At 46.6% G+C, this 27,673-nt stretch overlaps 1 protein-coding gene across 1 annotated transcript; it reads left to right on the forward strand.

Annotated features, from left to right (window-relative positions):
* Positions 1-1,743: 1,743 nt before the first annotated feature.
* ATP1A1 (ATPase Na+/K+ transporting subunit alpha 1) lies at positions 1,744-27,673 on the forward strand. Its single transcript, XM_040571594.1, has 23 exons — positions 1,744-2,186; positions 8,309-8,419; positions 9,597-9,656; positions 10,677-10,880; positions 11,241-11,354; positions 11,923-12,057; positions 12,258-12,375; positions 13,132-13,400; positions 14,456-14,654; positions 16,097-16,206; positions 17,634-17,768; positions 18,540-18,732; positions 19,224-19,399; positions 19,949-20,085; positions 21,920-22,070; positions 22,514-22,682; positions 23,305-23,459; positions 23,806-23,929; positions 24,720-24,865; positions 24,994-25,124; positions 25,698-25,799; positions 26,742-26,833; positions 27,335-27,673. Exons 1-23 carry the CDS (start codon positions 2,175-2,177, stop codon positions 27,361-27,363), a joined length of 3,072 nt encoding a protein of 1,023 aa, XP_040427528.1. The 5' UTR covers positions 1,744-2,174; the 3' UTR covers positions 27,364-27,673.

The following is a 27,673-nucleotide window of genomic DNA, read 5'->3' on the forward strand; positions in this document are numbered from 1 at the left end:
ACGTCAACTAACTCAAAGCAAAAGATGGATGAAATTCATAGTGTTCCAGCTCAGCTATATTGTTAGCATAACAGCTGTTTTACATCAAGGGGCAGAATGGCTTAGAAGTTGTCTGGAGATCTTCTTTTAATGTCCTATTGATGATGCTTTACAGCCACATTGAAAGAAACTGAACCTTGATACAGTAAATTGCTGTTAAGGATTGAAAATTAAGTGAATTGGTGATTTCAGGCTCTGAAATTTCTACACAGCTCCTAATTCCTACCCAGTTTCCTTCTTTCCATCTTTCCACCCACGGGCAAGACCTAGTGCTTTCATGGAAAAGAAAACCTCAAAGATGAGTAATGGGAACTAAAGGGGAATTCTGCTTTGAGGTCAAGATGGTGCAGCTTGGGATGGAGACTGCTGCTCAGGTACCGTGGGTTTTATAGGTAAACTGAAAGATCCAGTCTCCAAGTCTGTCAGATCTATGCCAGATCCAATAAAGACCATTAGTGGGATAAAACAGAGCTTAAAAAGCAGACTAAAAACATGGCTCCGAAACACTTTCCTGCCATCTACAATTGTATCTGAGCTCATTGCAGGTTTTTACTTTAAAGTTTACTATGTTGAGTCCCAGAAGTGCCTTGGTACTGAGCAGGCCAAGCCATTTCTAAGTCCAGCTGGAATCCCAAGATGGATCAATGTTCGTTTGTCTGCACATACACCGCATCCATCAGAAGCTCCAAAAGCAAGTCCAGGATGCAGTGACAGCATCAAGCTCCACCAGTGGTGCGATGCCTCACACCAGCCTTTAAAAGAGTCATCTGCCATGGTTGTGGTGGCATCCCTTCCTGTTACATACACGGGCCTGTGGGCAAACAGTTTGATCAGAAAGCTCTTGTCCAGAACTTTTACAGACTGAGTTCAGTTCTCTTCTCCTGCTGAGGGGAACTTCAACACCCCACTTATCCTAAAAGAACTGTACTTACCTAAATGTAAGTTTCCATACTTACCTACTTCCATACTTACTTATCCAAATGTAAGGTTTCCTCTTCCACAACAGTGATCCCAATGCCCTCACAGATATATTTCAATGTGTTTGGGGCCCTCAGCAAGTGCAGCCTCCTGCGGGGAACTGGCTACCAAAACACTTCCTTGGTGGCTGTCCCTGGGCATTTCCAGGTACATAGAGGGTCCTGATGTCTCTTCTAAGCTGTCAAGAAAGTGAAAGAGCACAAACTGATTATCTTTGCCAGAGTATAAAGAGAGAAGTAAAAAGCAAATGCGCAGAGCTACAGCTTCTGAATCTGTCTGTCTTTGCCACGTTTTCAAGTGTAAATGAACTATGGGTATCATCACCTTGTTAGGTGCTCTGAGCAGCAGAGGGCATGGAAATACACCCCATAACTCTTCACTGTGGTCCCGGCCCCCGTTTGCAGTAATCACAAAGCTTTAAAGTTGCGGTTTTTACCAGTATTTACGCATCTCCTAGCACAGACAATCAGCTTTAACCTCGGGAGGTATGAAACACTTTGGCCACCACGTCTACCCAGCGCAGCCCGCCGCCACCGAGGGCAGCAGCAGGGTCAGGCGAGGACCTGGGGAGGCATCCAGCCCCTCACGGCTGGGTCCCTCGGGGCTCCACACGGCCGCCTTTGAGGGGACACGGCCCTGCGGGCGGCCCCTCACGGGGCAGCGGCGCCGACCCGACATGGCGGCGGCAGCGGGGGCCGGCGCAGCGCCCTCCGGCGGCCTCGCCCCGGGCCGGCAGGGCCAAGCAGGAGACCCCGGCCCTCCCCGGGGCTCCGGTCCCCTCGGCGAGGCGCAGCCGACGAAAGCCCGAAAGCACCCTAAGGTCTGGTCTGGTCTGCGGGCACGGCTCCCACCCAAAGCCTGCCCCCGTCCCCGGCGGCTCCCCGCCCGCAAGGGGCGGGGCGGCGGGCGGGGCGGGGCGGTGCAGCCGGGGCTCTTTATCCGGCGGGAAGCCGGCGGAATTTTGGAGTTGCGGCTGGAGCAGCGGTGCCGGAGGCGGACGGACGACGACGAGGGGACAGCGGGGGGAGAGAGCGAGCAGCCGCTGAAGGAGCACGGTGGTGGCGGCCGGGCGCTGCCGTCGCTCCGCACCTGCCGGGCCGCGCTGAGCCCCGCTCCTCGCCGCCTGCCGCGTGGTCCGCACGCCGCCGCCCCGCACCATGGGCAAGGGGGTGAGCGGCGGGGCCGGGGGGCGCCGCTGCTGCTCCGGGGAGGGGGCTTCGGGGGCGGAGGGGGGGTCTGTCGGCTGGGGGGTGAGGGGCCGCCTGGCCGCCGCTCGTCGCCCGCTTTGTCCGCTCCGCGCCGGGAGGCGGGGGGGCGGCCATGTCGTGTGCGGTGGGGTTGCCGCCGGAGGGCGGTGCCGGGGCCGCCCCGACACATCTCGGTGCCGGGCTGCCGCCCGCTCCGGGGAGGGAGGGAGGGAGGGAGGATCGGGGAACCAGGGAGGGACGGCTGGAGGTGGCTCCCCAGCGGCGCCACCGCCCCTGGAGGGCTGTGAGGAGCCTGGGAGGCGCTAGAAATGGCCGCGGAGGGAGCGCCCGGCGCCCCTGCGAGGCGCGGAGGCCGGCCCGGTGCGCGGCCCTCCGGGGCCCGGGGGGGTCCTCGGACCGGTGCTGGAGGAGGCTGCGGTTATCTCCTGCCCTTCTGGAGCCGAGCCGGGCAGCGCGGCCGCTCTCGTGGCTCCTGGCCTCTGCAGGAGTACTTTAGACTTGTTGAGACAGCAGGCCCCCGCGGGGGTGTGTGGCCGGGGGGTGTGACAGGATAAAGGGCTGCTTATTAGCGCCAATTTACTTATTAGTAGCCGCGAGGGCAGATAAGGCTTGATAGCATAAGGAAGGTGATCATTCATGACTTTATCATGTCTATCCTGCTAATTGGGCTGATAAAAGCCTCCCAGCATGCTGTGCAGCAGTTTCTATGTGCTCGCAAGGCGCTGTGTCAGCCCGGCTTCCTTCCAGCCTTCAGCCCGCAGCGAGAAGTCCTTAATCCAGATTATATCTCTTAACTATAAACGCATTTGAAGGCTCTTGAAAACAGAAGTGGGAACTTGAAGTTGGATGTTACGGTCAGATGCCCGGCTGGGGAGCAGAAACAAAATGTTCCCGGTCGTCTCTGCTTCCACGTGGAAGGCAGAGCTGTGAGGTGCCCAGAGGCGCAGAGGTGGCGGCCCTCTCCCTGCCTGCTGCCTACAGGTGGTGTGTGCTTCCACAGTGCTGCTCAAACACTACCCGACTCCGCATTGTCCTCATCCATGTGGTACAACCAGCAGTGTTGACACAACAGCATGAATAGGAGACATGGAGGAACACGGCTGAAAGGATGGTTTTTTGGAAAAGGGTCTGAGGAGCACACAGGGGGAGTTTAGGAGGGTTGCTTTCTTGCATTGGTGAAGTCCTGTTGTAGTCAGATAGCCCTGCGTGATTCATTTTAGGCTAATGGGCAACAGGTAATACGTACAATAATCTCATCTATAATATTTTTTTTGGCGGGGGGAGGCGTTGATGCAGTCTTCTGGATGCTTTAAATCCTCAAAGAAACCTTTTAACTCTGTGTGTGACAGCAGTGCCACAGGCTTTGGGGGCTCAGGCTATCTTGGCTTCACTAATGGGAGTTAAGTGCTTTCCAATATAGAAGGCTAGCTCTAATATATATACACCCAGCTCATTTTCACTTCAAATTACGTGGGTTGTGTGTGCATAGTAAACAATTGGCTTGGAACCGAACCACCAGCATACTACCGGGAAGTCTGAGGCAGCCACACACTATTGCATTATTCCTGAAGTCACAAGATTCTCTCATTTAGCAGGGAGAACATGCAGTAATTAGGACCCCCTGAAAAAATAGGGATGTGAAAGAGCAAGGTTGTGGAAAAAAGGGCAGGGCGTGACTGCACAGCTCAACAGCGTGCACTTGCCCTGACTTAGGGCACCCAAAAAGGAAACCTCCTTCCCATGGGAGCCTGGCGTTGAAGAGAAAGTAAGAGCGTGTGTGTGTGAGAACAAGCTCCCTGTGTGTGGAGGCTGTGTAGAGCAGCTGAGTGGGGCGGCTGTTTTACTTTAGATGGCAATGGGAGGGCTGTGAGCTGTCTGGGTATGTGCATTATCAGGGGAGGAGGGCAGGATTTCATCTCCGTCCACAGACTCCGTCCTCATTACGCTTGCAGGGTGGATGGTCATTACTGCGTGCATGAAGTTGCTTCTGGGGATCGATACTAATGCCTGAACCTGGGTTAAATTTTCTTTTCCTGTCAGGAACTAGGAAGGTGTATTGTGTAATAGACCAACTGAGGGGAAATTATGCAAATCAAATCAATTATCTGGTGCAATTAAGAAATCTCAATGTTACTCTACCTACATCTTTCACTCCCACTTGTTATTGGTATGTTGAGAGGATATTCCTTTGGCCAAAGAAAAGCCTGGACCTAGTCAATGCACACTTCCTCAAAGCAGTGTGACAGGATAAAAAGGTTTCTGACAGGTTGTATGGGCCTGTGGGTTGCTATCCCACAGCCTAGTGGGGTCCTGACACACTGAAAGCTGCATGGTCATGCTTTACCCAGACCTTCCCAAGGGGTTGCTGAAGGTACCAGCTCCTCTGGTCTTCACGTGTGTGTCAGACACTGGAGACGCTGTCTTTGACTGTAGAGATGCACTAATGTGCCACACAAAGAACTGTAGGAGATGTCACTCCTACAGTTTATAATGATACAGCACTGAAAAACAGCACATTGAAAAACACTCTGGTGTTTGGAAAGCCAGTTCTGCACCTGGCTCTTCAGGCAGCTCCATGAGAAGAAATGTTTGTCCCAGGATGTGGAGAAGACTTGAGGAATGTGGATAGTCCCCTTTCAACCTTGAGGATGAAAACCCTTGCAAGTTTTAGTCCTCTTGCCATGCGGGGAAGGCTTGTCCTCCCATAGTTAGGGAGGCAGCTGTCTGCTTGCTGAATCTCAGTAAGGAGAGCTCATGATGAGCAGTTGCTGGCTGTCAAGTAAAAACTGCTTTGTCCTGTCCTAGCTGCTGAGAGCCTGCTCAGCTAAGGCAGGCAGTTGGGCTTTTGATGAAAGATGGGAGGTTGAACGCTGCTTTTTGGGAGGCAGTAAGAAGGATCCTGGGAAGGCATTCATGTTCCTTGCTTAGTATTGCGTAGGGTCATGGAGCAACATTTCCAGTCCAGTAGGAATGGTCACTATCATGACTCATCTGGTTAATATATTTACTGAAGGTTGTCCCATGAGACAGCAAGACAGTAACTTTTCTGTTTTCTCTGCACAGTTGATTGTAATGACATAAGTACTAGAACAGACTGGGACTCCAGAGACTGCTTAATTTGTTTTGGCTTATTCTTGACACTGCTTGTTGGATTAGGCAATGTTAGAATAGGATCCTTCAGAACTTGTCTGCTGATTTGCACCCCTCTCGTTTCCTGGTCAATCATGGCTTGTGTTTAAAACATCAGCCATGAATGGCTCAATTAGTCCAGAGAGGAAAAGCATAAGTTGCCTCAAAGACAATAGGGTTTTCTGGGGGATGTGTAAGACTGCTTACACCGGTGTCTACAAATGTTCTGCCTAAGCCAATGGAGAAAAAACTTATAAGGGAAGGAAATTTTTTTTTTTTCTCCGTGGCACTTTTGATGAGTCAGAAGAGTTCCTCAGCTAAGCAAAGTAGCAGATGTGACATTTCTGATGAGACAGACCTTCCTTTGTGTCCAGGCCTTGTGCTCGCATCTTGATAAGATGCGGGTCAGGACTACCGTATGCTTTCTCTTATGTCTGGCAGGAAAAGGAGGGGAGAGCAGGGAGATCTTCCAACGCTGAGGGGCGGCAGGATGGACACCTTGTCCCAGGGCAAGCCTTTGTTGAGCTGATGAGGTTCCTCTGCCAGCACAGAGGCAGCCGCCCTGAGGGCAGAGAACAGGGGCAATGCTTTGATCTGTGCTTCAAGGTCATGTTTGAATGACAGAGCAGGAAGCTCGAGAGCTGAGACCAATACTACTGGCCCACCTTTTCTATAAGGGTGGGATATGGTGGTAAAGCAACAGAAGGGTTGTGCTTTTTTTTTTTTCCTTAAACTGAAAAACTGGTAGGCTAGCAAGTACTTGGTTTCTTACAGAAACAAGTAACTGTCTGCTTTTTCTCCTGCCTGCAGCTGATGCTGGGCTCTTTTGTTGAGTTTTTTCTGAATGAATCATGCATGAACAAGGGCGGTGAGCCTTTTCATGTTGGCCCCCTTGCAGGTTGTCTCTGCAGCTGCTAGAGCTAAAGTTTCCTATGTTCTTGGGCTATAGTCACTGCTGCCCCACTAGGCTAAGTCACTGTACTTGTTGTGGAAGTTTCCAAGAGCCAAGGGTTTTTTTTACATCACTTCCAAGAGCTTGCCACACTTTTCTGGTGGGGAGGGGGTGAAGCCAGAGGTGCTGGCATGTCAATCAGGGCACCAGCTTCTCCACCTTCATTAGAAATCACTTATTTAAAGCAGTAATCAAAAAGCATGTGTTTCGTGGGAGACTGTTTTGAACTTCTCTGCCAGAGGTCTAGCAGTGGTTGAAGTTGTTCCCTTCAGAGATTGACGGAAAGAGAGAAGCTTCATGGTGACTTTGTGAATTGCCCCATGGCAAATTCTTATGATGCTGGAATGCGAGGACTGTGCTGTTTGAAGTTCTGTGGCTTTTGCTTTTTTTTGAAATAGTGCAATGGGAGTTTAGGTACAGGGAAGAGAATGTCAAGAATGCTGACAATCTGCAGTTGTGTGTGTCGTTTCCCTGGCTGGGAGGTGGCAAACAGCTAGACTCTGCTCCACTTCTTTAAAACCGTTCCCACTGCACAGCTCTGCAGCTGCGTGCAGGCACACAGGGGATGCAAAGCCCACCTTTACTGATCAGGGTAAGGAGGGGTTTCTCTGTACATGTGAAATGTGTGAATATGTCTGCAGCATGATGCGCCCAAAGCTTTCTTAGAACAATATAAATCGTTGTCTAGATCTGCCCGATGATTTTTGTAGGGAAGCTGTGATTTTTTGATTATTTTTTAGTGTAGTTTCACTTTTAGTTTGGTTTTCCACTTCTCTTGCAGTAAGTAATAATAAAAATAAGTTTCCTGTGCATGCTGCTGAACAGGACGATTCTTGGATCCTCACAATAGTTTCTGTGTCCAGACCACTCACAGGAATCCGATTTGTGATTTGAGGCACTCATGCAAAGAGCGAGGCAGCGCCTTTGAAACCTCTTCTTAATCTTGTTACCGGTTTGACTGAGGTGTTGCTAGCGGCTGTTTCATCTCAAAGTACTTCTCGGAGATCTTACTGGGTGAAAATGTCATCGCATAAAACTTGGCAGGATGTCGTAGGCCCTACACGGGAGGGAAGGGGGGAGGAAAGCAGCTATTGGAGGCTTGTGAGAGTTGGGAAGCCTATGGAGTACTTAAAGGAGGAACTGCTCTGTGAGGCCCTGCTGGTGCCTGGCTTCGGTACCTTGCAGGCAGTCCAAGGTTCTTGTAGTTTTTTTGGTCTCAAGTGATGCCTGTATTTGCTGCTTCATGCTTTCTTTGTCCTTAGATGCTCATTTACCCCCTCGTGACAAGATCTGAGTCTCTGTGTGATTTAATGTAAAATTAACCGTGAGTAAAGGGAATAAAAATCCATCTGAGTAAAGAGGCTTTAAGCAAATCATCTGCTCTCTGAAGTTTAAGCAGGACTGAGCACGGATCAGGGCTGTGAAAGTGAACTACTCTGTATACCGTTCTTACTGGACAGACTTCCATAAATTGAAAGCAGATTTCCGTTGTGTAACAGCCCAGCTAGAGTGCCAAACTGAGAATGAAAATGTTTGGAACTTATCCCCAAAATTTGAGTTAGAGATACCACCTCTTACTTATCTTCAGTTGATAGGCTGCTCCTTGCCGGAGGATGTGGAGGACTGAGCAGGGGGAGGAGGAGTTAATGCCTTGAAGGGAACATACGTACGCACTCAGGAATTGGTTTCTTCTGCTCTTCATCACTTTCTGCCTGAGCTGGGGCTCGCACACCAAGACTGACTGCATAGCATGTAGCTTGCTCTCCTCCCAGCCAGACTTGTAAAATGTCTGGCTGTAGGCTGTGATGCTGTTGAGCAGACTTAGCTGCTCACTAACTCTTTTCTTTATTAAAGTGGCGTAACTTTAAAAAAAAAAAAAAAAAACAACAAAAAAAAACACATAATTATTGTCCGCCTGGCAGTCTTGTGTATATGGCTCATATCTCCTGCTGTAGAAGCTGAGCATAGGGGTTTCTTAACAGTACCGTGTTTTCTCTTGTAGGCTGGAAGAGACAAGTATGAGCCTACTGCTACATCCGAACATGGCGCAAAGAAGAAAAAGGGGGCAAAGGTGGAGAGGGACATGGATGAGCTTAAAAAGGAAGTCTCAATGGTAAGAGTTGTAAGGCATGGAAAGAGCAGCTTTAAGAATGTTCACAAAGCCTTGTGCCTCACGTGGCTTCTTGTAGAAAAGTGCTGGTGAGCTGACAGCATGGAAGGCATTGATTTCCATTCTTGTCCCCTCTGCCTCCAAACTAGACACCCTGTGAGCATTTCAGCATCAAGATGGCCATGCAGTAGGCCCTGAAAACATCACTTCTTAAAAGCATTTGACACAGAACCCAAGTCTCTGTTTGCCTGGGTTACACGCATCAAAGCGTAGCTGCTTCTCCTCACCCAGGCGAGCATTGTCTGGATAGCAGCAGTACTTCTTTGTGCTGTCATGTGGGTGAGACTGCTGTTTTCATTCCAGCTGAGGAGTGGAATCTGTACAACTCCATTTACTGTTGGCCTCAGCTCAGACTGACCTCAGTATTAGTATTCCTGAATCATGTTTGAGGATGTGAGGAGTGTCTACCATCCCCATCCGTGAATGCTGGATGATGCTGTACATATGTATGAGTATCATGTGGCTTAGATCTGCCCTGCTTGAAACTGACAAGGCTTTATTTCTGTGCTGTGTATGAAGACTGGGCTCACATTTTTTTTGGCCCTGTTTGTTAGGGAGAGGGACTGCTAAAAGTTGCTCGAAGATCCGGTTTTGTGTTTGGTAGTGATGCTAGCTTAAGGCATCTGTTCCTTCCAGTGCCACTGTTTAAGTGAGATACTGCTGTGTACTTTTTTTTTTAAGCTGAAAATAACCTGGCTGTGAAACAGAGCCTTTTTGGGGAAAAAACATTACTTAAGCTGGCAGCATTACTTAAACACGTGAAATTACACAGCTAATCTTATGTACACCTTTCTTTCCAATCCCTGCACCTCCTGCAACCAAAAACAAACAAACAAAAAAAGAAGCCTCACAGAATTTGCTGTGAGCGTTGACTGCACTGAGATAGTCAGATTGCTTAAAAAGCTGTTATGTTGTGCCCAAATATCCAGAAGAATGCTGAAGAGGAGACTGCTTTGAGTTCCTGAATGCGATAGGAAGATTCTAGCTTATCTTTTCTGTGACAAGAATCTTAATCTTACTGAGGTGTTGCAGATGAAACCTGGTGACGGGGCGAATTGTTGAGCTTGTGCTGACCAATCTGCAGGTAGTGTGGTCACCCCTCATCTTTCTTCTCTTTCAGGATGACCACAAGCTCAGCCTTGATGAACTTCATCGTAAATATGGAACAGACTTAAGTCGGGTAAGTAGGCTTTGTTTTCCCTCCCTCTTTGCTCTGATTGGAAAAGGAGCAGTCTCGGCTCAGGGCACTTCACAAAGGGAGATCTGGGTGGTCTGTTTCTTTTCCTTTTTTTGTTTAATCTCTGCTCTTCCAGTTAAGTTTCCCAGGCTTTGAGAGAACTGTTGAGCTCACAAATACTCCTCTTCATCCTCCCACTGTACAGCCAGCATGCAATGCTTTAGTGACTTTGTTTTCTAACAAAGTCACTGTTATCTGCCTCTGAATTGTTCCAAGGTCAAATTGATTCTTGGTTTTTTTTTTTCCTTAGGAGCTTGTAATAAAGGCAAATGTTTGTTATATTGCAGATGTAGTCTAGTGAGCTAGTACATGCCAGAGACTTGGCGATGGTTAGTAGTAGTTAAAAATTCTACCCTTTCATAATAGCAGGTGTGCAAGTGTTCTGGCTAACCTCAAAGGCTAGTGCAGAAGCACTGCAGTGATTCTGCAGTGCACCTTTGCTCTTGTTTGCTTTAAGGTGTTTTTTTTTTTCCAGGATTGCATACAGCAACAAGTCTGCTCTGTCTCTGTTACAGAAGACTTGCATGCTTCTGTCAAAGACCTTGGCTTCTAAAAGCTGAACTTCCTGGAAAGACAATCTCAAGTGTCATCATCTTTATAGTCCCCAGCTTTCACTTGTTCCATAATTTGATAGGATGGATTGCACTGGGCTGTTCATCAGTGATCAAAGTCTGCTGCTGTAGCACTCTTCCCTTGCCTGCCTTCTGTGTTGTAGCCATATGATGTGCAGGCTCCTCAAGTAGCATCCAATATCCTGTAGCTCCTCTTCTAGCATGCAGCTTTCACATCCTGCGCTTCTGTTGCAGAGCCCTGGCAGCTGTGGAGGTTTCCATTATCTGTTAGCATCTCCTTATTGCTGTGGCAGGCCTCTACCTGCATTCTCAAGCAGAAGATGAACAAATTTAAAACTACGTTCCCCAGCCAGTCTTGCCACAATGCCTCTAAAAGTAACTTCTCTTTTAGGGTTTGACTACTGCACGTGCAGCTGAGATTTTGGCTCGTGATGGCCCAAATACCCTCACGCCCCCACCCACCACTCCCGAATGGGTGAAGTTCTGTCGGCAGCTCTTTGGAGGATTCTCACTCTTGCTGTGGATTGGTGCTATTCTGTGTTTTCTGGCTTACGGCATACAAAGTGTGATGGAGGAGGAGCCCAACAAAGATAACGTAAGTAAAAAAATGTCTGCTTTACCTCAAAGGCAGGCTGAGCAGCCTGTTTGGCATAAAACATATCAGCTTCCTCTAAGCATTCAGTCCAGAAGCTTTTTCCATAAGTACGGGAAATTCAGTGGGTGAGCTTAACATGTTTTGGAGTGCTTCCACATAATGAAACGGACAGCCGACTTCCTTCATGTTGTGTTAACAACAGTAGCTTGTGGACAGCCTTTGTGTACAAAATGTACGGAGACAGCAGCAATTACCTCCATGTTTTGTAATGGGGCATTTAAATACCAAGCAATTTATCTGGACAAGCTGGAAGCCTTTCAGGCAGATCACGCTCTGAATCACTTTCTCTGCTCCTTGTAGCTGTACCTAGGTATTGTGTTGGCAGCTGTGGTTATCATTACTGGCTGTTTCTCGTATTACCAAGAAGCAAAAAGTTCCAAGATCATGGAGTCCTTCAAGAACATGGTGCCTCAGGTATGGAATACCTCATTCCCTTGATCTGCCGCACTTGCTCTGAGTTATTAACTGTTTTAAACATGAGCCTCAATCACAAAATGCCTTGCGGTGAATGCTGTGTGTTTGCTTTTAGCAGGCAAGATGTCTCTCGTGCCAAGCTGTTAGTGTGGGTTTCTTGCTCTTAATGTTGAGGGGAATGCTAGTTCCTCTTTTTGCTCCAGGTAATTATGCTAATGATCCAGGGCAGTTCCTGGCACCCTGTGAGTTCCACCAGCTTATTAAGTCCATAACTTTCTTGATAGCATAGGGAATTCTGTAACTGCTGTGATAAATGAGCGCTAAAACTCAGAGGACATGGACAGTCTGTATCATACCTAACCATCTTACTGTCACCTTGGCAACAAGGAATTTAAGTAGTGAGAAAACATGAACAGCTATCTTTCTTAAATGCATCTGAGATAAACATGTTAGCACAAGCAGAAAGTTCCTTAGATGCATGAGACAGCTATTTTAAGATGCTTGGATATTTTGAGCACCTTTCTTAAGAGTTGCTTTTGACATGAGTTGTTTCTTTACTGTCTTTCAGCAAGCTCTTGTAGTCAGAAATGGTGAGAAGATGAGCATAAATGCTGAAGGTGTTGTAGTTGGAGATCTAGTGGAGGTGAAAGGAGGAGACAGAATTCCAGCTGACCTTCGGATCATATCTGCACATGGTTGCAAGGTGAGCAGCGACAGGCTGTCTGAAAGCTTCATAATGGAGGATGATGAATTAGTCTGGTTTCTAAGAATTTCTTCTATGTTGTGAGTGGGTTGAGTGGCGGAGTAAAAGAGGAAGGTGGGGGGAGCACCTGGTGTTTTATCAGCTGTCGCTGCTGAATCATCTGTCTGGCTGCGTATGAAGTAGTACTCTCGTCCATGCAGGTGGATAACTCCTCGCTTACTGGCGAGTCAGAGCCTCAGACCAGGTCTCCAGACTTCTCCAATGAGAACCCACTGGAAACCAGGAACATTGCCTTCTTTTCCACCAACTGTGTGGAAGGTACGTGGCTCTTCCTAGCTTGCTAAAGTATTAACAATGCTAGGGAGTGAACTCCATAGGTAAGCAGTGCAGATGTTGTGTGTGTTTAGTGTACTAGCTGCTAGCCCACTCCTGCCATGCAAGAGCAGGCTGAAAGTTCCCAATGAAGGCTTTCCATTGCCCATTCCAACTCCAGGACGGTACAATGGGCAAAAGACTCCACAGCACTACTGTTTTTGTATGCTTTTCCCAGAGGAGCAGCTATATGGTGCGTTTTCAAGCATGACGACTATGTTACAGCAGTGTTAAATCACAAAATACCGTTATTTGAACAAAGAGGGCTAGGCTGAGGTATAGGAAACAATACAGCTGCTGTAGAAATTTGGAATTCCAAACATTTCTGGCAAGACTTCTGTAGTAGCATCAGGTATTGTGGTAGGTCCTTTAAAGGAGGGAGGAGGACATAATCCACTTCTTGAAGACTTCTTTCTCCCATTAATTGCTTATGCAATTGGTACTTGAACCAAGTGGATTCTTGATTCCCTGGGGTAGAAGGGAGAGGGCATACAGCATGGCTAGTCATGCATAAATCTTTTGTAGCCCTTATCTCCACTTATTTCTGGAGACTAAAAAAGCTGTGGTGGGAGGCCTTGGCCCGTTGGATTGCCTACCTGCATTCTCTTGGATGAGGCTTCCCAAACCGTAGGACAGGCTGAACAAGCTCAGTTTAGGGTATTGGGAAGGGGGATTGTCTTCTAAAGCCTGTCTTTCTTGTAGGCACTGCCCGTGGCATTGTTATCAGGACTGGGGACCGCACTGTGATGGGCCGTATTGCCAGTCTGGCATCTGGACTGGAAGGGGGAAAGACTCCTATTGCCATGGAGATTGAGCACTTCATCCACCTCATCACTGGAGTGGCTGTGTTCCTGGGTGTCAGCTTCTTCATCCTCTCGCTTATCCTTGAATACACTTGGCTGGAGGCTGTAATCTTCCTTATAGGAATCATTGTTGCCAATGTTCCTGAGGGACTGCTCGCAACAGTCACGGTGAGTGAAGTTGGAAGAAGACGTTGACTTAATGCATAAACTGTATGGTTCTTCAGGAAATGGAGTGCTTCATGCTCAGCATGTATTTGCAGAGGTGAACCTAAAGTTCTGTAGGTTCTGTGTGTGGTGAGTGTATAGGGTTAGGTTTTATAAATTTAGTGTATTCTGATCAGTTGCCTGAATCAGTCTTCGGTTCTGCAGCTGTTTATCCGATGAAGGTGGGTCTCTTGAGTTAGACCTGCACAGAGGCTTGGCATTGTAGAATGAAGTGAGTAAGGCTAGGAGTCCTGAATTTGGCTTCTCTCCCTTTTTCTGTGGTGGGGAGGGGTCCTTCTACTCAGAACTACTGAGTGTTGATTTTTTTTTTTTTATACCCACATGCACACTAGCCCCCCAGTCCTGAAGGGCTACCAGAGCATCTAGCAAGTCTTGCTGTTATCCCCGGTTTTGATCCGGGAGCTGGCAGAGGTTCTTGTAAGCTTGGTTTCCCATATAGACAGAGAAGAATCTAGGTGTTCTTAGGTGTGTAGGGGGTGGTGGTGGACAGGTATAGAGGCTTCTATGCAGCTTTAGACTGCAGAGCAGCAGCCGAAGCAGCAACTGAACATTTGGGAGTTTGAACCCCACAGAACTTCTGGCAAGAAAATAACTGGGTCTGCTTGCTTCCTATACTAGTAAGTTGTTGCCCTATCTCCAGGGCTATTTTGGGCTTTCTTCTACATGGTCTGCCTCTACCTATTTTGAGAGTTCCTCTGATTAGGGAACTGTAATGTTAAATGTTAATTAACACTAAAATGTTAGTCTAGGGCATGTTATCTCCTTCCTAATGCACTGAGAAGCAGGAGGCTGAAACCTTAAGCCATTTTCTGGAGAAAACTGTCACTTAAACGTAGTATAAGAGCTGGGCCTAAGCACTGCAGTTCATGCTCACCCTGCTGGTGTGCGATAGCAATCACTGCAGGGTGCATAATTTTGTCATTCCATGCCCACAGTGAGTGGGGTGACACTGTATTAGTGCACAAGCATATCTAACCTGTTGTTTTCCTTATCTCCAGGTATGTCTGACACTAACAGCCAAGCGTATGGCTCGCAAGAACTGCTTGGTGAAGAACCTGGAAGCTGTGGAAACTCTGGGATCCACATCCACCATCTGCTCTGACAAAACAGGCACTCTGACACAGAATCGCATGACAGTTGCACACATGTGGTTTGACAATCAGATTCATGAGGCTGATACTACAGAGAACCAGAGTGGTAAGGCCATCTTTGTGCTGCAGGCATCTCTTTTTTAAAAAGGGTTTTGTGTAAGAGCCTGTGTTTCTAGCTCTTTAGTGCAAGTGAAGTTCATGGTGCAGGGACTCCTATCATGATCTGCTAAAAAGCTTGTGGTGAATTATAGAAAGCTTTGCACTATACCACAGTTGTTTAATCCATAAACGGATTACCTAAATCCATAAACAGGAAAAAATCCCTTGGCTGCCTTTGCATCAAACCAGTCCATTGGAATTTTAACCTCTTGAACATTCAGGTCCTTATTTCCACAAAAAGGACAGACATCAGGTACTGCAAAGTACTGAATAGCAAATTACTTCTGCCAAAATGTATCCCAAATTGCCTCATCCTAAGTTGTGTGTGAAGCTTTAATAGTGGACAGAAGAGATGTTGACGCTGATAATGAATTCCTTGAGACTAGACATGGACTGAAATGTCCCATGTTGAAGTAGACAGCTACTCTTGGACAGGGGTTTTCCCAGAACATCCTGGTTGTGGTAACAATGAATGAAGCGTCTGTAAGAGTTGAGCAGGAAATTTCTTCCAGATACTGATAAGAATCTGAAATCTCTGCATGCTGTGCAATTGAGAGGTACTTATCTCTCTAGAACTATGTTTAGTAAGTACAACCAAATTCAGGAGTTTTCTAGCTGTCATCTACCTTGTGAAAGGTTGTGCTTGCAACACGTTACCGGCATAACCTTCCTCCAGTGGTGCTGCTGTTCTCTGCCCTGCTCCCCCAACCACTACAAAACATTGTTCTTGTCCGAACCACTTAAAGCTACTTTATTGTTCTTGGTCTTTAACGCTAGCAAAAAGTAACAAGCTATAAATAAAGTGTTATTTGGAAGCACTTAGTTCTGGCTTGGCAACAGTTGGCTTGGCTGCAGTAGAAATAAACACAGAAGATTCCTCTTTGTGGAAAGTACATCAGCTTATCAGTTAACTGTTCACTTCATCTCCCTTGAAGCCAACTTAAGAGGCAGCATGGGAGAAGCATTCTCTCTCTATGTACTTAAGCATTGTTTCTTTGGGGGTGTTTCATCCAACTTACAGGTTGTCTCAATTTACCTATCACCCCAGAAGTGACACCCAGTATCCCTTCCTCACCCCTCTCTGAAGGGATGTTGCTTGTCCAGTTTTCCTTGACTGTGCTAGCGTGGTCTTTGCTGTTGAATGCATCAGTTACTTGGCAGTAGAGGTGTTTTCTTGTGCTATCACTTTTTCACCATCAGGTCTTAAAATAATCAGCTGCTTATCAAGTACCTGGGGAAAGGGGTGGGGAAACGAAGGAGCTGTAGTGTGCTAACAGGCTCTAGGTGAGTCTCCTTCTCATGAGGTACAGGCTTCTCACTGTTAAGCCTGTGGAGTATTGTGTTTGTGGGGTTTTTTGGTTGTTTTTGACATTCTTCCTCTGCTTTCAGGTGCTTCCTTTGACAAGAGTTCAGCTACTTGGACTGCTTTGTCCAGAGTTGCAGGTCTCTGCAACCGTGCTGTGTTCCAGGCCAATCAGGAAAATGTACCAATTCTTAAGGTGAGTTCCTAAAAGAAACACTTGCATTGCTCCTTCCCCACCAGTCTCCCATAATGACACTAAATTTCATCAGGAACTCTGAAACAGAGACATCTGTAACTCATGATCTCAACTGCAGTCTAGTGCCCTTATAGGAAATTTGCTATGGGCAGAGGAAATGGGACAGGGAAGATGCTTTCCACAGCAGGCTCTTTGCCATCCACTGTTATCTTTGGTTTGTTTGGGGGGTCAGATGCATTGGAAAGGACTAGGAAGGGCCAGAAACTTTTCCTAGGCAGTTTCCCCTGTCTGGCTGTTCCAAGAATTGCTGTTTCTGTCACGTATATACTTAAAAGCCACAAACACCCATTTCTGGGAGCCAGGATAAGTGGACACTAGAGTTGCGGGAGCAGCAGCTGTGGGACTGTTTGTCTTTGGCCATTCTGTTCTCACTGGCAAGTCTTAGCTTTTTAAGTTTTTGCTGGTTCAGCATGGGTGCAAATGCCGACATAACATCAACATGGATTCCTGATTCTGAACTGTGACCAAGCCAGGGCCGAATTAACTGTACAATGCTCATAATCTGTCAAATATTAGTCATGTTATGTCATAAACTTCTTCCCAAGCATATTCTCGTAATGTGGTGATGAAAGTGATAGAATAACTTATTTTTCCATAGCAGTTCTGACTGTAACTTCTGGTCTTTTTTTTTTTTAACATGTAAGATAGAGCTGGACTTCCTCCAATCTAAGGAAGACTGAGCAAAGAATAGTTTTAGAGAAGTTTTTAGGTACCAACGTAGTAGTGTAAAAGTAGAAGAAAATATTCAATATTCATGGACAAAGGAGACAGAAGGGCAAGAAATAGTTTAAATTACAGCAAAGGAAATTCAGGCAGAACAAAGAGCACACACAGATCTCCAAGGCTGAGGGCTCACCTGCAGTCTCTACCAGTGCTAACTTTACTTTGGGGAGTGGGGAAGGGAATAGATTAAACCTTCTCATCCAGAGGCTTGTTAAGGTGATCTTGTCTTGGGGTGGGAGAGGGCGTACAAGTATCTATCTCTGTGCATGTCATTAGTTTTCATCTTGCATTTGCTGTTCTTCATGACAAATAGCTTATGGTAGGTGACTGAGAAATCCCTCATATCAGTTCTTAAAATTCACCATTTATTCTCTTTCTGACTTCGCCTGGTTAGCTGACTCTCTCTACCATTTAAAAGGGCTTGGCTTTGGTATCAGAAGACTGCTATTCTCTCAGACAAAAGGCCTAGCATTCTGAAATGCAGCTCTTTGTCAGGACTGGATGATGGAAATATTCTTTACTGCTCACATGTTATGTAGAACCTGGGACTGGGCTGAGTTGAAAGCACTTTTTTTTTTTGACATGTCTGATCTTGTGGTGAGTTCATTGGAACATGCCCTTTGATAGTTGTCTCTTTTCCTCAGAGAGCAGTGGCAGGGGATGCCTCCGAATCAGCACTTCTGAAATGCATTGAATTGTGCTGTGGTTCTGTCAAGGAGATGAGAGAGAGGTATCCCAAAGTGGTGGAAATACCTTTTAACTCTACCAATAAGTACCAGGTAAGCATGTTTCTCGTTTCTCTCTTGAGGGGGAGACACTGTGTGAAGTACTTATGTAAATTTGCATGAAGACTACTTCAAAATTTGTCTTGACACCAGAATCTTGTCTAGCCATTACTGCCTGTAGACTGCTCAAGGCTATATAAAGCTAGTGAAAAATACTTAGTTACGCTGTGTAAGAGCTGCTGGAGCTACCTTGACAAAAAGGCATCAGTTGCTGAAAGAAGATGAGACTGTTTCCCACCTGTGCAGCAGTAGTGCACAGAGAATAGAAGAACTCAGAGCTGGGGCTATAAATGAGCTGCAGGGAAATGATCTTAGAGGTGAAGCTTGGATACAAAAGGCCTGTGCCACATTCTGTAGTTTTATGGTAATGTTAAAGAATATGTAGTAAAACATATTAGGAGGAAATTCTTCGCTGTAAGGGTGGTGAGGCACTGGCACGGGCTGCCCAGAGAAGCTGTGGATGTCCCATCCCTGGAGGTGTTCAAGGCCAGGCTGGATGGGGCCTTGGCCAGCCTGATACAGTGGATGGCATCCCTGCTTATGGCAGGGGGGTTGGAGTTAGATCATCTTTAAGGTCCCTTCCAACCCTAGCCATTCTGTGAAAACCTTACTTTGAGGGACCTTCTTAAATTCTAGATGAATGAAAAATAGAGCAGAATGTCACCAATAATCCTAAGCTACCCTAGTCACAAAAAACTTAAGTGATGGTGATGTGCTGGGAAGGTCATGAGTAAATGTCTAAAACATTAATTTCTTCCGTCCTAGCTGTCTATTCACAAGAACGCAAATCCTTCAGAATCGCGTTACCTGCTGGTGATGAAGGGCGCTCCAGAGAGGATCTTGGATCGGTGCAGCTCCATTCTTCTTCATGGCAAAGAGCAACCACTGGATGAGGAAATGAAAGATGCTTTTCAGAATGCCTACCTTGAGCTGGGAGGCCTTGGGGAGAGAGTGTTGGGTAAGGAAAAACAACCTTAATGATAAGGAGAGACTTGTCCCTCATGCTCTGGTGCAGATTCCCCATAGATTAGATGGAGTGTTGGTTATACTGCAGGAATGAAGTGTGCTGAGTCAAGGTCACTTCATTGATACGTATAGGAACAGCCCTGCCTTTAGCTCTTAACCTACAGGGTAGCCTGCAGGGTCTTGTCCTGCTCAGTAGCTGGGTTGCCTGGATCAAAGTGAAGCAAAGTATTTGAGCCCTTCAATCTCTATGGGGCCACATCATATTAGATTTGCTCTGCTACACGTGAACCAAGCTGTGTTTGGGCACCTAGCAACAGCTATTAGTTATCAGAATATGAGTAAAACTCCTGTTTCAATAGCTCTGGCTGAACCTATGACGTTGCCCTGCTATTGCAGAGCTGTTTGCAGAAGCAATAAACGTTCACGCTCTCTGCCTCTTTGATGTGTAGGAACAGAATAAACGTGGGTTTTGATGTGTTGCAGGATTCTGTCACTTGGCTCTGCCTGATGACCAGTTCCCCGAAGGCTTCCAGTTTGACACGGATGAAGTGAACTTTCCTGTGGACAAACTGTGCTTTGTAGGATTGATGTCTATGATCGACCCTCCTCGTGCTGCTGTGCCAGATGCTGTTGGCAAATGCAGAAGCGCTGGGATTAAGGTAGCTACTTCCTGGGCTGAAATTGCCTAGCTTTAAACCTCTGGATATGAAGGGGAAGGGCTACCCATGTTGTGTGTGAGGCTGTAATGTGGGTGAAAGGAAGTATTGGTCAAGATCTAACCAGTGCTGCTTTAGGTTTCATTTTCTAGTTCAACTGAAGTGGTTATCTGTGACTGAAAAATTAGTTGGACTCCAGACTTGTAGGACACTGGCAGACACTGTAGTGGTGTTTGTCCTGAAACATGTGATTTGGCTCAGGTGCCGTTCTGTATGTCCCACAGTACTGACTGCAATCAGAGAATAAAAAGCACAAATTGGAGAATGAACTGGAGATGTGGCTCTGGGGTTACCAATTTTGTCTTCCCTCCACCTCAATCCCTTGCAAATGCATAACAGGTTATACTACCTGTACCTCAGGCTTGCTCTGTACCGGGACTCGATAATGGAACAAAAGCCACGTGGCCCTTCAGTCTCAAGGGATCCTGTCTGATGGGCAGTGCTGCTCTGCAGCATGGGCAAGGCTTTCACGGCAGTCTGTTTGCATTCCAGGTTATCATGGTTACTGGAGACCATCCGATCACAGCCAAAGCCATTGCCAAGGGTGTTGGCATCATCTCTGAGGGCAATGAAACAGTAGAAGATATTGCTGCTCGACTCAACATTCCTGTCAGCCAAGTAAACCCTAGGTACTGACTGGTGGGGAACACTAAAGCTCTTCAAAGAATTAAGTATTTGCCTTTCTCCTTGCCTTGGATAATCTGTCGGCATTTCTCCCCAGACATGAAAAGCTTGGCTTAAGCTTAGCTGAGCCTGTTGTGGCTCTTCCACAATGTATCGTGAGTTGTGTGAAGAATACATAAAGCTGCCTTGAATGTATGTGTAGTTAAAAGTAAGCCCTATCTAGAAAACTTCAGCAGTTCCTTCCTTCCTCTGCCCCGTAACTGCGTATCTTGATGGTCTGCCCCCCAGCTGGGGGAAACAACCAACCAGTGGGCTGGGTGGAGTCTCTTTTTGTGGGGGGTGTAACTTTTTTTTCCCGTGGAGCTGAGTATTTCCTCTCCACTGAGTTCACAAGCACTACATGCTGACCGAACATACTGGGCAGGAAAGAGTAGCTAGGTAGTGGCATGGGAGAGAAAGGTTTAGGGACTGTTTTGAGCAGTGCTTCTGCAGAGCTCGAAACCACATATTCCTGTGATTTCAGATCTTTAAATTGGGGGTAAAACTAGATTTAACCTCTAACATATTTTAGTTAAGCTGCTTTAGTAAGTTAACTTACAGGTTCATAGGAAAACTTTGCTAAAAGAAAAAAGACTAGTTTGTTGGCCAACTTTGGATTGTGGCTACAAAAAGTCAAGTTGGTTTAACTGTTCTGTACTGCTGAGAGAAGAGTTGAAACACCACATGTAAACTTGATCACTCAGTGTCCAGTTCTGTTCCTCTTGCTTGCAGGCTCAGTTCTGGGTCTGATTGCAGGTAGGCAAAGAGCAGGACTTGAGCTGGGTAGAGGAATTGCTGGTCAGTAACTAAGCAGGATAAATGTGAAGATGAAATTCTCTCCCTTTAAGGGGTTAAAGTTCGTCTTCACAGCCTAGTGCAGAACTGAGGCTTCCTAAGAAAATGTGCTTTGGCATAAGTGGGCTGTTTGCAGAATGGCTGGGCTGTCTGCATTGCTTAGCTTGACCCAGCCTGTGTTTGGCCTGGAGGGTAGCCATATAGTTTATGAACTGTGAATAGAGACGCCCTGTGGGATGAATTGTTAGGGGAAGACAAGTATTGTGGCTGAATTCTTCTCCCTTTTATTGAGGGTAACTTCACAGCCTAGCAATGCAGGCTGGGGATCACTGGGCTGTGTGACTGAGCATATCAACAGCTGGCTGTAAGGGTGGGGAAGGAATTTCCCTGTCTAAGCTGTGTGAAGTCACTAGCTGCATGGATAATCCCCTAGACCTATAAGGGATGGTATGCTGGGTTAGAGAGGTGGTATTTTGCCGTAGCATGCAGGGTACCAAACCAGTCTAAATATAACATGTGCTTTTGTTGCTGAAGAGAGTAAAATAGGCTGAACTGGCATAGCACGAGCTCTCTGAAAAGCAAAGTGTAGATCAACAGTCTGTTGGAAAAAGGATTGCTTGCAGAAGACGAGAGCATCTTTTGTGATGTTAGAAGCTAACTGCCTGAGCCAGGGGTTCCTCTCTTGCAGGGAGACCAAGAGCTGTGGAAACAATTTGTGTATGCCTTGATGCCTTTTGAAAAAGCAGTAGAAAGAACTAGGCTGCTCGTGGGGATTTCTGTCTGTTGCTTGGCACTGCCTTGTGTTGCTCATCTGACTTTAAACTTGGAGCGTTAGACTAAATGCATAAACTTCTGCGCAGAGGCTGCCTGGATTGGTGCTTAGTCACCCACAGCAAGGGTTGATCTTTACCCAGAGTACTGAATAGCTGTAGCTTTATGGGACAAATACAACTAATAACATAAATCTAACTTACGAAGTAAAATGTTCTTGTTTCTTGATTGCAGGGATGCTAAGGCTTGTGTTGTTCATGGCTCAGATTTGAAGGACATGACTAGTGAGCAACTGGATGACATTCTGATGCATCATACAGAAATTGTCTTTGCCAGGACATCTCCTCAGCAGAAGCTTATAATTGTGGAAGGCTGTCAGCGACAGGTAAAAAGACAGGAGACCAAGGGATTTTTATCAGAGCAATCCCTGGACATGCAAGTAAACTATCAAGCAGTGTTGCCTTCCGAAGTAGCAGGGCTAAGTTTTCTCAGTGCCGTCAAGTAATGGGACAGGACTAAGCTTCAGTCTATCAGCATCCATTGGGCTACTGATGTCAGGCTAATTCCTAGTACCTATGTATGCAGATCTTACAGGTGGATTACACTTAATTCTTAAATGCTCTGGAGGTACTTGGGGAGGGGGAGGGTTCAACATGGCTGTAATTCTTCCACCATCTTTGGAGGCTTTGGAGGGAACGGCATGCCTTACTGATAAGCCAAACCTGATCAGAACATAGAAAGGGGTAAGGGGAAGATAAGAGAAACCTTCTCTGTCCAAAACACCATATAGATATTTTCAGTCTTTCCCTTATGTCCCTTCATGACTAGGGTGCCATTGTAGCAGTCACAGGTGATGGTGTGAACGATTCCCCAGCCCTGAAGAAGGCAGACATCGGTGTTGCTATGGGTATTTCTGGCTCAGATGTCTCCAAGCAGGCAGCTGACATGATTCTGCTGGATGATAACTTTGCCTCTATTGTCACTGGCGTTGAAGAAGGTGAGTTTATAACTGCATCCAAAAGCATGTGGGCACACGTCAGCAATGTTACCGATTGCTCTATGATATAAAAGTTCCTGGAGAGATCTCCGTTCTTGAAGCTTGTTGCCACGACAAGTGTTTTCAAGGAGGGAGAGGGACTTCCTTTCTTCCTTGAATCTTCTGTCTTTCCCTGGGACCAGCGCTACCCTTTGGGACAGCTAACAGTGGAAAGCAGTTGGGTAACAAAAGCTTTGTCCTTTTGCCTATTGCTTTGGCCCTATGGTCATCTCTACCTACAACATGTTTTGCTTTCTGGAGGATACCTCTCAAAGAAAAGCAGAAGAGGGGGGTACCTCCAGGGGCTCTTGTTCGACCTTCAGCAAGCAGGGCTTAGTATCATACTGCTGTATGCAGTTAACCTTGCAGGCAAGGATTGTGATGACCAGAAAATGCTACTTTTATACAGGTGATGCAATGCTTGATGTACGCAGTCCTTGTTGCCTTGTATAGCACCCTTACATGCAAGAGAATTCTTCAATTTATTGCACTAGCACTTTGCCGTTCCTTGTTACCAATGAAGATGCCTGTGAGCTATTTCTGCTGATAAGCGAGGGTTGTGCTCTTCTCTTCCCTGCCCCAGGGCGTCTGATCTTTGATAACCTGAAGAAGTCCATTGCTTACACCTTGACCAGTAACATTCCTGAAATCACACCTTTCCTGATCTTCATCGTAGCGAACATCCCCCTTCCACTGGGAACAGTCACCATCCTCTGCATTGACTTGGGCACTGACATGGTGAATGTCTTTTTTTGTCTCAAAAAGAATTGTGGATGTTTTTAGGTACCCAAAAAAAAAAAAAAGATAGGTGGAAGGAAATACAGTTTTTCTTGAGTGCTTTGATTTAAATAAGTGACCACTTGATACTCCTGTAGAACCTACTCCCTATTTCTTGGCTCTCCCAAGTCCGAGCATCCTTCAGTTCCGTGTAAGGACATACTGGGGAGGGTGGAGGTCATTACCAAATACTACATCTAGGGTTTTGAGGCAGTGCTGTTTCTCAGGCTGAAAGTATGAGGCAGGGGAGGCTATGCACAGTGGAAAAACAGAAGTGGTTCTAACGGCAATCCTACCACCTTCAAAGGTCCCTGCTATCTCCCTGGCATACGAACAAGCGGAGAGTGACATTATGAAGAGGCAGCCCAGAAATCCCAAAACAGACAAGCTGGTGAATGAAAGGCTGATCAGCATGGCCTACGGGCAGATCGGTAAGCTGGTCTGGTTGCTCTGGCACTGACTTGGACCCAGTGGTAGTGGGGGGGGGTTATTTGCCATCCTGAGTCAGTGACTGTTCTGTTTATTTTGGTAGGGTTGAAATTTGGGCTATGTAAACCAGAACCTTTAGGCTTTTGAGAACTTTCCGTGATCCTGCCCCTACGGCACATAGCGGTGGCTTGTGCAGCTTGATCCATTGAATCGCTTTCACAGTAATTTTGTTTAATTGCATAGCACTGTAAAGGAGCTGGCTGACAACCAGCTCTCCTCTGGTTCAGACTTGTTCAGCAAGAACATAGATCCCATTGTTAGTTTAATTAGAAGTAAAGGATTCTCTCCAGCATATCCCTAAACACACAGCATTAGGAGCCTTGATTAAAGGCAGCTACAGAGACGTGCCTGGTTCACAGGATGGGAGCTCGTGCTTAATTGCAGCAGACCTTGGGAACCTTCTTGACTGTATTTTGCAAAGACTTGGGGGTGGGTGAGGCTTAATGAGAATACAAAGGGAGTTTTATCTGCTGTCCTTGAGTACCATGCATTTCACGGCACAGAGCAAAACAGAAGTAACTGTGTACAAAGTTGGGAGCAGAAAATGCTCAGCAAAAGGTCTGCAGTTGAGTTTGATGTTAGCATGAACTACTCCTACAGCTGCCGTTTTGGGAAACTGAGCCCCACAGGGAGCAACTTTTTGAGGTGCCTGAGGCCTCCAGTAAACTGCTTTCTGTTAATTGCACTGCACGGTAGCTTAATCAGTTTCATTCCCTTTTCTTATCCGTTCAGGTATGATCCAGGCCCTTGGAGGTTTCTTCACCTATTTTGTAATCATGGCAGAGAATGGGTTCTGGCCCTCAGGATTGCTAGGAATCAGAGTCCAGTGGGATGACCGATGGATTAACGATGTTGAAGACAGCTACGGACAGCAGTGGGTATGTTTTGAGGCACAGCTTAGAGGCTGTCAGACAGAACAGTAATGCATCTGCTGGACTTGTTGCTCACACCAGAGAGCAAAAGCAATGCATCTGAACAAATGTTCTCTACTTTGTCTGTTTCCTAGACCTATGAACAGAGGAAAATAGTGGAGTTCACTTGCCATACAGCCTTCTTTGTCAGCATTGTGGTTGTGCAGTGGGCAGACTTGATCATTTGTAAGACCCGAAGGAATTCCGTCTTCCAGCAGGGGATGAAGTAAGTAGGGCCATCTGTGGAGGATTTGGGGTGGGACCCCAGCACATGGCATTCCAGTTCATCATCTTAGCAGTGTTTGGGCAACTTGGCCTAAGTCATAAACAGTCTGCCTTGATGGTGGATAAAGGCACTAGGTGTCTTTCTCGTTCTACCTGCTGCAGTCTGTTGGGGTGAGACGGAGTGGAATGCTGACTTGCGCTGACACAGTCTGTAGAAGCTAGCTCACCTCGAATGACAGTGGCAGGGAGGTATTCCAGCACAACAGCTTTGTGCGGTGACAGAGCAGCTGAGGTCTTGAGCTGGTGACCTGAACCCCAGCTGCCTTCTGAACTTGTGATGAAGGCAAATGCTGGTTGGTGCAGTTGTGAAATACTCACTCTAGAGACATAACAGGACCGTTCTGACAGCTATAGCCAGCAGCTTGGACTGCCTGGTAGTCCCCACCTGATGGACTTCTGGGCTAGCCCAGAATGTCTGTCTTCAGTCACTACCATGTGGAAACAAGGGTGGGTTCTAGGATATCGTCCACAGGAGCATTTTGTGCCTGACTGTTTTCTCTTTTGTTTCTTTTAGGAACAAGATCTTAATATTTGGTCTCTTTGAGGAGACTGCTCTGGCTGCTTTCCTTTCCTACTGTCCTGGGATGGATGTTGCTCTAAGGATGTATCCCCTCAAGTAAGTTGTATCATGTGTTTTGTGCAGCAGGCTACACCACAGAACAAGAGTGCTTGAGTGGGGAGATAGAGAAGAGCAGCTACTCTTGTACTTGTATGGGGGTATTTTTATGGGTAGGGGACTGTACCTCCAAAGAAAACAAGCTGAATTGCTATAAAATATAGACCAGCTATCTCCTCTTTACTGAAGATGACATCTTGTGCCTTTTCCTACCTTCCAAAGAATTAGCACAAAATCTTTCAAGAGGCTGCTACGTAGGTGCAGTTAGATCAGTTGGTGCATACTAATATTCCTAATGGTTGAGAGAGTGCCAGCATCTTAAGCGTTGCCCAACAGCATTGCAACATTTCATGACAGGATTTAGTCTCAAACAAGCTTAACTGTCACTTAACTTCCATGAAATCTTCATGACAAAAAAATAAACACAAGAACAAAACAACAACAAAAAAAACACTCCTGATATGTTTTGCATTCTGCTCAGAAGTGTTGTTTGGAGTTAAGTGCTGAAGTGCTAGAGTTTCTTAACAAAAAGCTGGCATCTGCCCAGTGCCTGCAGCAACTGGATGTTAGCACATGTAAGTCATAAGGGAAAGCAATGCAGTTTGAATGAGCTAGACTGTGGGTACAAAGGTTATAGGCACATAGAGGAAATGTTGCTGGATTAATAGGTGGGGAGGTGCTGGTACAGAGATGAACAAAGGAGCTATGACACACCTTGTGTTGGAATTAATATCCAAAAGTGGATTAACGTATTGCAGTAAAAAAGTGGTAATTCTTGGCTTGGAGCATTCTCATTGAACCACAGCCTCGTGGGACTGGGTGCACTGGCAAGCTGGGAGTAGCCAGCCTTCCAGATCTGTACTCTATGCTATCAAATCAGAGCTCTTCTAGGCAAAGAGCATTTCCTCTGCCTGTGTTCTCATTGTCGTCTTTCCCAAACAGGCCCATGTGGTGGTTCTGCGCCTTCCCATACTCCCTCCTTATATTCCTCTACGATGAAATCAGAAAGCTCATTATCAGACGCAACCCTGGTGGTAAGAATGCGTTGCTAATTTGTGTTTCCTTCCCTACCTCCTTGTGCTGCTGAGGTGTGCTTGGGGACCCCCAGTGCTGAGCACCACGTGGGGGTGTGTTTTGCTGCATTTTCTTATCTTTGATAACTTGAGCCACTTAAGCTGCAGTGAGCTGCAAGGCAGTTCTTCCCTCCACCTTGGAGACTTGGTGGCATGTCCCTCCCATCAACAGTGCAGTTGGTTCAAATTAAGGACTCCGTCCCTCTCCCTGTCTTCTCCCTAAGTATATGAAAATATTAATAATTCTTTTTTTACTTAATTCTGTGCATTAATGCTTGGGACATTTTAAAAAGCCAAAAGAAGGCCTGAAAGCTGCAGCACCCCAATTACCTGGCAAGAGTTTATGTGACCAGGTCGCTTTCTAGCACATGTATGGCTGTACAAGTTTTCAGAGCCTGAAAGAAGCTCTCTGGATTAGTCTTAAAGCTGTAAAGTTCACTTCTCCGTCCTTTTATCTTCTAGGTTGGGTGGAAAAAGAGACCTACTACTAAAAAGCGCCTGTAGAACATTCCACACACAGCCCATGCCACCTCTCCACCATCTCCCCTGTGTGCATGTACTTCATCTTTGCAAGCGCAGAACTGTGCCTGGGCAGGAATGAGCTGAAACTGAAGGAAGCATGAAGAAACATGGACTGGAGGAGGAAGCAAGGGGGAAGAATGGGGGGAAGTGTCAGACCATCAGTCCATGGGGATGAGAGATTGAGTAGCTTTATGTGCCTTTGTTTTTTTGTAAAAGGAAACAGAAGATTTTATATGTGGATTTTTACAAATAAAGATGGATTCTAAGAGGATGCCCCCA

The sequence above is a fragment of the Cygnus olor genome, chromosome 1 (assembly GCF_009769625.2).
Source record: "Cygnus olor isolate bCygOlo1 chromosome 1, bCygOlo1.pri.v2, whole genome shotgun sequence".
Lineage (NCBI taxonomy): Eukaryota > Metazoa > Chordata > Aves > Anseriformes > Anatidae > Cygnus > Cygnus olor.